Source organism: Schistocerca piceifrons, chromosome 5 (assembly GCF_021461385.2).
Source record: "Schistocerca piceifrons isolate TAMUIC-IGC-003096 chromosome 5, iqSchPice1.1, whole genome shotgun sequence".
Taxonomy (NCBI): Eukaryota; Metazoa; Arthropoda; class Insecta; order Orthoptera; family Acrididae; genus Schistocerca; species Schistocerca piceifrons.
Window position 1 is genome coordinate 32,326,202 of NC_060142.1, and position 13,688 is coordinate 32,339,889.

Sequence of the window (13,688 nt, forward strand, 5' to 3'; positions counted from 1 at the left end):
TATGCTGCACAACATAAAAAAAAAAATATTAAATTGACATTGATTATTATAAAAACTATTAGATCGATGATTTTAAAAAATTTAATCATCAGTCTCATCAGTTATTCAGATATACATAATGTGGAACGTACTCTTGGCTGCTACCCTACTGCTATAAAGAATACTGCTATAAAAACTACAGTTAAAATAAGACGATTCTGCAGCATCCAACAAAGATGCAATTGTGATGTAGGCGACTCGGTATAATCGATATATACCACAACGCCAAGGACTTTCACATCTTTGATGTAACTGGCACTGTAATAGTATTAAGGTTGCCCATAGAGGGCACAACTATTACACATCGTAGTTCACTGTTTTTATCCAAAATATAAATAAGCTGTACACATGCTAACTATCTGTTAATCAGACATTTAAATGAATCAATTTTATGTTATTAGTGTATTTCCTACTTTTATACTTTGACGATGGCGTCATATTATGAACGCTGATTGGCAGTTGTGAAATAGTGTGACAGGAAGTAGGCGGAGCCTCTGCGTGTTTAAGCTCATGCTCAGCACTCATAACCATCAGTTGACTGCGTAGCAGCGAGGAGAGCTCCGCCTACCACCCTAAGGGAGCCATGGGTATGATTAATTTTATTTTATCTTGTTAAATTTTCACATCATTAGATACTTTAATTTTATTTAAAGATTGGTATCTAGTATTTCTTAAAATTTATCCACAGGTCTGATGATGGTTTTGTAGAAAGAACCTAAACTGGTTACCTATATCATTAAAACATACATGTTGTGATCAAGACTGAACTTTAGTCAAAATATAACAATTAATTGATCACTGCTTTCCAAAAATGTTTACCAAAATTGTGCGAAGTGGAATGTGTTGACGTTTCTGCGGAGCCCAAAACACTTCAAATACACTCCTGGAAATTGAAATAAGAACACCGTGAATTCATTGTCCCAGGAAGGGGAAACTTTATTGACACATTCCTGGGGTCAGATACATCACATGATCACACTGACAGAACCACAGGCACATATACACAGGCAACAGAGCTTGCACAATGTCGGCACTAGTACAGTGTATATCCACCTTTCGCAGCAATGCAGGCTGCTATTCTCCCATGGAGACGATCGTAGAGATGCTGGATGTAGTCCTGTGGAACGGCTTGCCATGCCATTTCCACCTGGCGCCTCAGTTGGACCAGCGTTCGTGCTGGACGTGCAGACCGCGTGAGACGACGCTTCATCCAGTCCCAAACATGCTCAATGGGGGACAGATCCGGAGATCTTGCTGCCCAGGGTAGTTGACTTACACCTTCTAGAGCACGTTGGGTGGCACGGGATACATGCGGACGTGCATTGTCTTGTTGGAACAGCAAGTTCCCTTGCCGGTCTAGGAATGGTAGAACGATGGGTTCGATGACGGTTTGGATGTACCGTGCACTATTCAGTGTCCCCTCGACGATCACCAGTGGTCTACGGCCAGTGTAGGAGATCGCTCCCCACACCATGATGCCAGGTGTTGGCCCTGTGTGCCTCGGTCGTATGCAGTCCTGATTGTGGCGCTCACCTGCACGGCGCCAAACACGCATACGATCATCATTGGCACCCAGGCAGAAGCGACTCTCATCGCTGAAGACGACACGTCTCCATTCGTCCCTCCATTCACGCCTGTCGCGACACCACTGGAGGCGGGCTGCACGATGTTGGGGCGTGAGCGGAAGACGGCCTAACGGTGTGCGGGACCGTAGCCCAACTTCATGGAGACGGTTGCGAATGGTCCTCGCCGATACCCCAGGAGCAACAGTGTCCCTAATTTGCTGGGAAGTGGCGGTGCGGTCCCCTACGGCACTGCGTAGGATCCTACGTTCTTGGCGTGCATCCGTGCGTCGCTGCGGTCCGGTCCCAGGTCGACGGGCACGTGCAGCTTCCGCCGACCACTGGCGACAACATCGATGTACTGTGGAGACCTCACGCCCCACGTGTTGACCAATTCGGCGGTACGTCCACCCGGCCTCCCGCATGCCCACTATACGCCCTCGCTCAAAGTCCGTCAACTGCACATACGGTTCACGTCCACGCTGTCGCGGCATCCTACCAGTGTTAAAGACTGCGATGGAGCTCCGTATGCCACGGCAAACTGGCTGACACTGACGGCGGCGGTGCACAAATGCTGCACAGCTAGCGCCATTCGACGGCCAACACCGCGGTTCCTGGTGTGACCGCTGTGCCGTGCGTGTGATCATTGCTTGTACAGCCCTCTCGCAGTGTCCGGAGCAAGTATGGTGGGTCTGACACACCGGTGTCAATGTGTTCTTTTTTCCATTTCCAGGAGTGTAGTATTTTGCTTTCAGATTCGTGATCTTCGGCAACTCACAACCAAACTGTCATATTCCATGCTCATCTAGACCGCAGGATAAGCTACGGATCAGTCACACACCACAAGTAGATTTCTGTCTTTAACTATCGTTGGTTTCGCGAAGTCACAACCAACATTCTACCCTAAGTTAGACGTTGTCTGATGATGAGTAAATCAGTCTGAAACTGGAGTCCGAAATAAAAGCTATAAACTGCTATTTCCCCGTCCTGTGTCTAATTCACGATACAATCATACAAACTGTCAACAGATGTCGTTATGATCGTGTTCTCCACGGACAACAACGCCAGCAGTGACGTCAGGGTACCTGTCAACCGGGGTGGTGTTCGCAGCCACATCCACAGTCGCTGTGTACACAGTAACAGACGGTGCAGTATGGCACAGGGAAGACGCCTACAGACTCTCCATAGGGAGAATGGAAGCAGGAGAGTCGCAGACTCATGTGGGCCGATCTCTTAATGTTAATCTTTCTGTTATTTCTCGGATGAGGCGACACTTTATAGAGACCGGAAATGAATTGTGGAGACCAGGACAGGGCCGACAACATGTGAGATCAGAAACAGTGGACCGTTATTTGGCTGCAAGGGCAAGACGTTACTGCCTTACTATTGCACTGCAGTTGACATCTGACCTCGCAGCGTCCCACGGACCTGTTGTGTCGAGGCAGACGGTGTACAGACGGCTTCAGCAGTGACTTTTATTGTTGGAGACCTGTCCTCTGTTTACTTCTGACGAGTCTTCACAGAAGGGGACGTCTAGAGTGAAGCCATCAACATGCAAAGTGGACAGTCGAACGGTGAGCCAACGTTCTTTTCACAGATAAGACCCAATTTGGACTGGAGAGTGATTTTCGACGAATTCGCATCTGGAGGACACGTAGAACACGATTTTGGGACCCAAGCATTGTGAAAAGAGATCGATATCGAGGAGGGTCCCTAATGATGTGAGCAGGGATTATGTTGACCATTCGAACACCTCTTCAAGAAACTGAACGGTTGAATCAGCAAGATTTAACTATCGTCAGGTACCGTAACGATATCTTGGGATCTGAAGCGCGGCTGTTGCGAGGTGCTGTGGGTCCAGACTTCCTACTGATGGACGATAATGCTCGGCTTCATAGAGGACGGGTAGTTGGTGTTGTTTGGAAACAGAAGATACTGCACACATGGTGTGGCCTGCTCGCTCTCCCCATTTAAATCCCACAGAGCTTGTCTAAGATGCGCTATGGAGACGGACTGCATCACGGCAACATCCACCAATCACTCTCCAAGACCTGTGAACAGTTCTCCAGAAAGAATGGGCGTTATTGCCTCAACATGAGACTGATGACATCATTCACAGCACGTCCCGTCGTTGTCAGGCCTATGCTTCTGCCAAAGGTGGTCACACCCCATACTGAGCACATTAATCAGTTGTCAGAATGTTTGTGAAAATCTGTTAAATTGGAAAACATCGAAGAACATTTATGTCTAGCGTCATGCATGTTGTAGTTGATTACGTTTTGTATTCTGGAAGCTGCTTCTAGTTTACTATCAATGTTTACACTGTTCTGCGGCAAAATAAACGCAACGTTTCAGAATTTCTGTTTGTTGTTTTAATTTTGGACACCAGTGTAGATTATCATAAAAAAGCGACTGGTCGCATTTTTTTCTACCTTCTAAAGATATATTAAAACTAATTTCTAGTAATTTGTGTCGTAGACTAGAGGAAAACTGTAGAACCTGATCGGTTTGGTGGTCCATGTTACGATGTTGCACAATGTTGCATGGGCGCACTGAGTTCCAAATTTCTGAAGACGGTACCCAAAGCAGACAACGTTACACACTGCACTTCTTCCCCGTATGCCCCTTTTCAGGGGTGCATTTGGTCCTGACGCTATTTTTATGGATGAGAATGGGTGCCACATGGAACCGCGCAAGTTGTGGAGCTCTTGGGACGAGAGGGTATTCGGCGAATGGACTGACTTGCCTGTTCCCCGACTTGAATCCCATTTACTACTAGTCCTGGAACTCTCTATACACAGAATGTATCAAATTCTTTGTGATAAATATCTAAGGCTGGCAGATCCGGTCATGAGAAACAACTTCTGTTACAGACAAAATGTTAGCTGACGCCTCACAGCGACGTTAGGTGTCCTTTAGCGTTCGATAGCGCTGGGACGATGGGATATCACCGAAGTAGCAGTCTCTACAAACTAGGTGTACACCACATTACTTATCGAGGTAAATTGATGGAGTGATTCCCAACAAGACTGCCATAAACATGAGTGTCTCTAAGCGGAGAAAGATATTTTAGAAGCGAATGAGGAACCCGAAGTTTTCTTGGTCTAAAGTTAGTCTGCTATGTGATCATAAGACGACAAAAATGAATAAATTATAGTTCTAATATGGATTCACTTTGCAACCTCTGCTGCTTCTTGTAAAGGTAGGGAACGAGTGGGGTAAGGGCACCGAGGTACCGCCACTGTATGTTTTCCTTTAACTTGCCCTTCCCTGCACTGGTCCACTTGTCTAAACGATTTCTCAGTGAGGTACCCGTCCGCGAAAAACGGAAAACAATGCTGTTTAGAATAAAATAGCCGTTGTAACATGCGGCACCCGCATCGATTAAAATACTATTTAAGAAATGGTGATAGCTACTCGTCTAATACGCGACATCTAGATACTGTACTCTCTAGTGATCGCTTTAGGAACTCTCGTTGCTCTTCCAATATTTGAATTCATTGACAGAAATTAAACGATTATCAAACAATTACTTAATAAAAATTCTAAATACTAAAAAGTGTCGCAGTGGATCTCTACGATAGTACGAGGGTGAGTCAAATGAAAACCTTAAATATTTCTTTAAATGTTATTTATTGTGCAGAAGTGGTACAAAGCTGTATCACTTTTCAGCATTATCTCCCCCACGCCCAGTGCAAGTCCTCCAGTGCTTACAAAGTGCATAAATTCCTTTAGAAAAAAATTCTTTTGGTAGTGCTCGCAACCACTCATGCACCACGTGGCGTACCTCTTCATCAGAACGGAACTTCTTTCCTCCCATTGCGTCTTCGAGTGGTCCAAACATATGGAAATCACTTGGGCAAGGTCTGGTGAGTATGGTGGATGAGGAAGACATTCAAAATGCAGGTCTGTGATTGTTGCAACTGTTGTACGGGCAGTGTGGGGCCTTGCATTGCCATGTTGAAAAAGGACACCTGCTGACAGCAATCCACGTCACTTTCATTTGATTGCAGGCCGCAGATGACTTTTTAGGAGATCTGTGTATGATGCACTGGTGACAGTGGTCCCTCTAGGCACGTAATGCTCCAAAACGACGCCTTTTTCGTTCCAAAAGAGAGTCAGCATAACCTTCCCTGCTGATGGTTCTGTTCGAAACTCCTTTGGTTTTGGTGATGAGGAATGCCGCTATTCCTTGCTCGCTCTCTTCGTCTCCGGTTGGTGGAAGTGAACCCAGGTTTCGTTCCCAGTAATGATTCTTGCAAGGAAGCCATCAGCTTGTCAGCTGCCGTGGCACCCATCTTGCAGAAACTTTGTGAAACTGGAGCACATCATGCACAATGTGGTGTGCTGACCCATGACTAATCTGTAAACATGATGCAATGTCATTCAGTGTCACTCGGCGGTTTTCACACCATTTGCGAACTTCCTATTCCATTCGTAGACTTGCTGCTGTGACAAATATGCATCACCGTACTGAACCTTCATTCGTCGATGAATTTCAATGGGTTTCACACCCTCACTAAGCAAAATCCGAATAATAGAATGCTGTTCTTCCCTGGTGCAAGTCACAAGTGGGGCGGCCATCTTTGTACTGATACTGCGGTTGTACGTGTGCACCTGCACAATGCTGCCACCTACAGGCCATTCTGCACGCCGTTTGTAACACGCTTACTAACTTACAGGATAATGGCGCGAAATTTCGATTTGCTATTACAAATTTAAGGTTTTCATTTGACTCTTTTAGGAATCGAACTAGCACGCGTGAAACGTCTCCATGTTGATGCAGTAAAACCTAGATTTTGATGCATCTCAGTGTATATGACGCGATAACTTGTGAACTATGGCTGGTACAAATAATTTTGCAGGTACGTTGACTGGTATATGTAGATACTGTCTGTAAAATGTTTTGCGAGTAGAGTCATCAGTAAAGAAGTAATATATTAAAACGTCATGTTGATGTTGGGGTGTTTTACTGTATCAGGCGGAGCCAGCGAGAAAAAATTCCAGAAAAGTTTTAAGTTATGTGTAAAGTTTGTTGTAAGTCGCTAAGTGCTCTAATCCCCAAATACTGACTGAATATAGTCTGGGTACTCTGCGCGCCTTGTACTCCGCTGCCTCAAGTGATATACACTATTTCTAACTTTAATACTTGGCTTATTATGTTCAGCTTTTAAAATAAGATAATATCTCTTCATGTGTAGGTTACGACAGCATTTAAATTCTGAAATTTGAGCAATAATCGTATGAAATACTGAAAAGCAAATTTCTGTTGCGCCACGTCCATGGCCTGAGCCATGAAATCCCTTCTTCGATCGTTTCCAGAATAGCTAACATACTGCACCAGCTTCGAAAGATGGCCGACGATGTATTGTGGTGAGTGCAAATTTCTTTGAAGAGATCTCTGATTGTTTTCTTTGTTTTACACTATGCACGGTCGATCTTGTAGAATGGCGGGGGCGTTCAGAAAGTAATGCAACACATTTTTTCTGAAAACACGTTGGTTTTATTCAGGATGCCAATCCATATTATTCCCCACTCTTTTGGGTACAAAACCCTAGTTTTCAAAATAATATCCGAACAATGTGACGACCTTACGACACCTAACCGGAAATGCCTGTAAGCCAGCACGGTACCACTCTACTAATCAACATCGGATCCTACGTCTTCTTGCATCAATAACCTCCTCATGGTCCTCGTACTGCTTCACGAAGAGGCCATCCTTCGTTGGGCCCAACAGATGGAAGTCGGAGGTGCGAGATCCTGGCTGTAGGTTGGATGAGGAATAACAGTTCAGTGAAGCTTTGTTAGCTCCTCTCGGGTGCGTAGACGTGTGTGGGGCCTTCCGTTTTCAAGAAGAAGAATATGTTTGTTTGCATTTTGTGGCGACGAACACGCTGAGGTCGTTTCTTCAGTTTCCTGAGGGTAGCACAATACACTTCAGACTTGATCGTTGCACCATGATGAAGGACATCAAACAGAATAAACCCTTCAGAGTTGGAGCAAACTGTCGCCATGACTTTATATGCTGAGGTTGCGGCTTTGAACTTTTTCTTCGGAGGAAAGTTGGTGTGGCACCACTCAATCTTTTATTTCCAGTTCGAAGTGATGGACCCATGTTTCGTCGGGTCTGAACGATGTACGACAAAAAATGTCCCGGTCATCCTCGTAACGAGCATACAATTCCTCACAGATTGCGCTTCGATGCTCTTTATACTCTTGTGTTAGGCGACGAGGAACGCAGCGGGCACGTAGCTTTGAGTAACCCAACTGAGAGACGAATGTGTCAGCACTGCCAACAAAGACGCCGAGTTGGGGAACGAAGTGTTTCATTTTCATTCGCCGATAACCTCGAATAAGACTGTCCGCACGTTCCAATATTGCAGGAGTCAAATTCACAGCTGTGTGCGGTCGCCCTCCCTGGGAGATCGAACACGTTTGCGCGACCTTGTTGCGGTGATGACAGACGCCCTGCCCAACGACTCACCGTGCTTTTGTTCACTGCCAGCACTACGTAGACTTTCTGCAAGAACCTAATGAATATCTGCGACGCTCTGGTTTTCCGTCACAGGAAACTCAATGACAGCTCTTTACTTGGAACGCACATCCTTTGCAAACGCCATTTTGAAGGCAATACTGTATATAGCGCCACTACCTGTAGCAACTTCTGAAACTGTAGAGACTGAAGCGATTATAATGCACGGCGTCCAGCAACAAATTCCGCAAACGGCCGAGAAAAATGAAGTGTTGCATTGCTTAATGAACGCCCTGGCGTGTGTGTTGTGTTACGCTGCGGTGTTGGCGCAGAGTGTGGCTGGAGCGTGGCTCTTGTTGCAGCCAGGCACGACGAACCCGGACGTGCGGCTGTGGATCCTGGACCTGAGCAACTACAGCGAGCCCGTCCGCTGGGAGATCCGGCCGCCGTCCGTGCTGGAGGAGACGTGAGTCAGTTAGTCAGCCACTCACTAGCACTAACCTGCCGACTGCGCGGCTCTCACCGGGTTACCTGCCTCTGCCTCTGCCTCCACCCGCTGACACGCATCTGTCTCCCGTCACTCATGTCGCGTCACCTTGTATTGGAGTGAATTTTATTTTCGAAATATCTTGAATCAGTTTTGGAATCTTAAATTCAGCGCTGACTGACTGTTTCGTCGGCTCTTCGTAGAATATTTTATGCATTACGAGTGAAACATACACAACCTTTGTGTAATCATATCCTTGAAGGAAGGAAGATGAAATCTCTTGAAATAATGGTAATTAACAAACACTGCTTCATAAACCCAAGCTTAGTGCTGAATGACCACAGACAGTTCCCTTACTCACCACTTCCAGCTGCATGTACTACTCATAATCCCATGCAGTCCATATTGTAAATTACCCCTCTTACTCACATGCCCCGTTTTCCTTTATTTCGGTTGCTATAATTTCTCTCCTTCGGTTAAAATAAATTATTTTGTATAATCACAGCTGCTTCACCCATTTGCTTAATATCACTGTTATATCTTGTCTATTTGTAATTTCTGACCTATTAAAGATAAGGTATTAGTTCGTTCAGCCACACCTTTGGAATTTGTCACCAAAGTTTATTTTAAATTGTTTTCTTCTATGTGCAACTGTTTTAATTTGTCTATAGTTCATCAGTTAATGTGTAACCTATTTTATTACTTTATCTTAGTTAAATAATCTTATATCGCATATACACTGAAATAATCCCTCTTGTCTTATTCCTAATTCTAAAATTAACATTTCTCATCTCTGGAAATAGAGATGCTCTGTCGATGCACTAGTTTAAAACCTTTGATCCAACAAAATTTCACTGCACCAGATACTTATCTTTGTACCTGATGATGGCGTAACAACCTAAAACAGGTTCATGTAACAAATAATAACTACTGTAAAATATTACATCTGTGTTGTCCGTGTTTCATTCATAATCTTTTAATGAACTTAGGGATTAGTATTGACTGTAGACTAATGTAATCAAACAAACTTACATGTGATATGATAATGGGTTATTCAAATAGGAATAAATGAATAAAACGCAACACATGAAGAGACTAAATTGTGAGTTGTATCTTCATGACGTATAGGGCACTATTGTTACACAGGTCAACGGTGAAGAAACCTGTGGCCATACATCGCTCAGGTTCATACAATGACAAAAACCCCTATAACACACATTTTTCACGGTTAACGGTTCGCCTGCTTAGCTGAGTCGTAACGTGCTCGTCGCCCATGAAAGCGGGCCGGGTTCGATTCCCGGTCGAGTTGGAGATTTTCTCCGTTCGAGGACTGGGTGCTGTGTTGTCCTCATCATCATTTCATCCTCATCACCGGTACGCAAGTCGCCCAGTGTGGCGTCGACTGAAATACGATTTGCACTTGGTGGCCGAACTTCCCCGAATAGGGGATTCCCGGCCAACGATGCCATACGCTCATTTCCATTTTTTCACGATCAACACTGAATATTTTTAAAAAGTGCGTTTCATGGTGGGAAATTAAGGAGCTGGGACCTGAATAAACTGAAAGAACCAGAGGTTACTGAGATTTACAGAGTGAGCACTAGGCAATGATTGACTAGAACAAGGGGAAAGAATATAGTGGATGACGAATGGGTAGCTAAGAGATTTAATAATGAAGGCAGCAGACGGTGAAAGAGGTGAAAATACAAGGCGTCGTAGGAATCTTTGGATAACAAGGAGAAATTGATTTTAGCGAATGAAAAGAGAAAACACAAAAATGCAGCAAATGAAACAGGCGAAAGGAAATACAAACGTTTAAAAAAAGTCAGACTAACAGGAAGTGCAAAATGGCTGAGGAGGAATCGCTAGAGGACAAAACTAAGGATTTACAAGCTTATTTCACTAGGGGAAAGATAGATACGGCCTACAGAAAAACTAAAGAGCCCTTTGGGGAAAAGAGAAGAGTGAATATCAAGAGCTCAGATGAAAAACCAGTTCATAGAAATGAATGGAAAGCTGAAATGTGGAAGGAATATAAAGAAGGTCTGTACAGGAGAAAGGTAACTGAGTGCAATATTATAGAAATGGAGGAGGTCATACATGAAGGCAAGCTGTGATATATGGTACTGCGAGCAAAATTTGACAGAGCACTGAAAGGCCTAAGTAGAAACAAGGCCCTGGGAGTAGGCGACATTCCGCCAGAGCTATTTGTAGCCTAGGTAGAACCTGCCATAGCAAAACTCTTCCATCCAGCGGGTAAGATTTATAAAACAGGCGAAATCCCCACAGACTTTAAGAAGCAGCTGCTGACAGGTGTGAAAATTATCGAACTACCTGTTTAATAAGTCATGGTTGCAAAATACTAACAAGAATTCTTTACAGAAGAACAGAAAAACTGGTAGAAGTCGACGTCGGGGAAGATCAGTTTGGATTCCAGAGAAATGTAAGTACTCGCAAGGCAATACTGACCCTACGACTAACCTTAGAAGAAAGGTAAAGGAAAGGTGAAGCTACGTTTACACCATTTACAAACTTAGAGAAAACTATTGACAGTGTTGACTGGAAAAATGTCTTTGAAGTTCTGGAGGTATCAAAATACAGGGAGCGAAAGACTATATTCAACTTGTTCAGAATCCAGAAGACAATCATAAGAGTCGATGGACTTGAAAGGGAATCAGTGGCTGAGAAGGGAGTGAGACAGGATTGTAGCCTATCCCCGATGTTATTCAATCTGTACATTGAACAAGCACTACAGAAAACCAAAGAAAAATTTGGATTAGGATTTAAACTTCAGGGAGACATTGTAGTTCTGTCAGACACAGTAAAGCACTTGGAGCAGCAGTTGAACGGAATTGACAGCGTGTTGAAAGGAAGATATATGATGAACATCAACAAAATCAATACAAGGATAATGGAATGTAGTCGAATTAAACCAGAGAATTACATTAGGATGCGAGGCACTTAAAGTAGCAAATGAGATATGCTATTTAGGTAGCAAAATAACTGATGATGTCCGAAGTAGAGAGGATATAAAATGTAGACTCGTAATGGCAAGAAAAGCATTTCTGAAGAAGAGAAATTTGTTAACACAGAATATAGGTTTAAATTTTAAGAAGACTTTTCTGAAGATATTTTTCTAGAGTGTACCCATGTGTGGAAGGGGAACACGCACGATAAACAATTTAGACAGAAAGAGAATAGAACTTTTGAAATGTGATGCTAAAGAAGACTGTTGAAGATTAGATGGGTGGGTCACAAAACTAATGAAGAGGTACTGAACAGAATTGAGGAGACAAGAAATGTGCGACATAACTTAAGCAAATGAAGAGATCGGTTTATAGGATACTTTCTGAAACAACACGGGTTCGCCAGTCGAGTACTGGAGGCAAGCGTGAGGGGTAAAAATTGTAGAGGGAGATCAAGAGTTGAATACAGTAAGCAGATTCAGAAGGCTGTAGGTTGCAGGAGTTATTTGGAGATGAATAGGCTCGCACAGGATAGAGTAGCATGGAGAGCTGCATCAAGCAATAACTATCCGCGTCACAAGGCTGGTATGGCGCCACAGATATTTGAAGAGAGTGACAGTGGAATCACGTTGATGTCAGGACCACCAGATTCACTTGATCCAAATGCGGTGGAACACATATTGGACCCAATCGCGTCACCAAGTCTGCGCCCACTAAACACAGGATGAAAATTTACGGTAACAGCGAGGGCTGTGCGTAGATTCCTAGTGCCACATACCTCCAAGAGCTCTTAAAGACTTGTCGAATCAATACCATCCACATCCGCTGTCGTATTGCTTTCCTAAGATGGGCAAACGCGCTGTGAAGCATGTGGTATTAATGTTCTGCCTCGGCAGTTTAAGCCTTAACTATTATGAAAGCTCTCGGCTTATTCTTCTATTTGTGCGAGAGTCTTATGTATCCGCAAAAATTCTATTACCACATTTACAAATAAATTTAGACCTAATGAAACAGTTCGTTAAAACTTAGACAAAGACGTAAAAAGTTTCTAGTGCCTCTGCGAGAAGAGTTTTCATGTATCAGAATCGCAACTGAAGGAAGACGTGTTTTTTAAACCCGACATTCGATGATTGAAGTTCGGTTCGAATTTTTGAGTCAAAAATCCATTAATCAAGAAATTTGATACTAACTTCTTAGACCATAAAAGTGACCCATATCATATTTCTATTGAAGCGAACATAGTTGAAAAGTTCTAGATGTTAGTTCAAGATCTTTTTGAAATGTCGCCTTGATATTTTCTCCTGAACATTTGGGTGATGTCGGTCAGAAAAAAGGTGAGCTCATGGATCAAACTATCAAAGTGATAAAGAGGCCTTGTCGGGTCGTCTGCAACGCAAATTGTAATGGGAAACTACTAATGGTTAATATGTAAGGACTATGTGAAAGGAAAGATTCTAAGTTCAGTTTACAGTCAAGCTCACAGTTTTAATCTGCCAGGTAGTTTCAGTGATACTGGTCACATCACCGAGACGTGCGGAGGCAAAATCACCGGAGAAAAAGTTACATTATATCCTTTCGGAAGAAGATGGAAAGGGGTTATAACGCATTTGGCAACTAATTACCGTGCAATTTTCAAGTTTGTAATTCAATGAAACCTTCGATGATATTGAAAAATTCTGTTACTTTTCGTTCCACTGACATTAATTTTAATGATATACTAGATTAAGGCAGAGCCATATAGTGGCGCAATTGTGTGTATGTAATAGATAGAAAAATGATGTATGTTACGGATTCCTTGTGCGGAAGGCCATGTCATTAAGCTATTACCCACCAAAAAATTATCAAAATATATTTCATGCGCCTATACAATGTACGACATATGAGTAGATCTCAAAAGACAGAGGAAATTATATAATAGGTAAAATTTATTTCTGCCGTTCGCTGCAGTGAACCGCTAAAAGATGTTGGTAGTAAAATTAAAGAGCTAGAGGATTATATTAGTCAGTCCAAATAGAGAGTTACTTGCTTTTTACACGTGGAAGGGTATTGGAGATTCTGTCACTGACATGCGTAAAAAATATAGCGGGGTATAAATTTAGAAATTACGCGAAAAACCCGAAGCGGATCTCCCAGCAACGCGCTCAACTGTCTTTGTTCCCACT

The 13,688-nt window shown here is 43.4% G+C and overlaps 1 protein-coding gene across 1 annotated transcript in view; it reads left to right on the top strand.

Annotated features, from left to right (window-relative positions):
- The window catches only part of LOC124798538 (inactive dipeptidyl peptidase 10), a 1,422,769-nt gene that overhangs the window by 1,205,119 nt on the left and 203,962 nt on the right, over positions 1-13,688 (top strand). Inside the window, exon 10 of the mRNA XM_047261988.1 lies at positions 8,436-8,539. Coding sequence (XP_047117944.1) covers positions 8,436-8,539 — 104 coding nt within the window. The remainder of the gene's footprint in view (positions 1-8,435; positions 8,540-13,688) is intronic.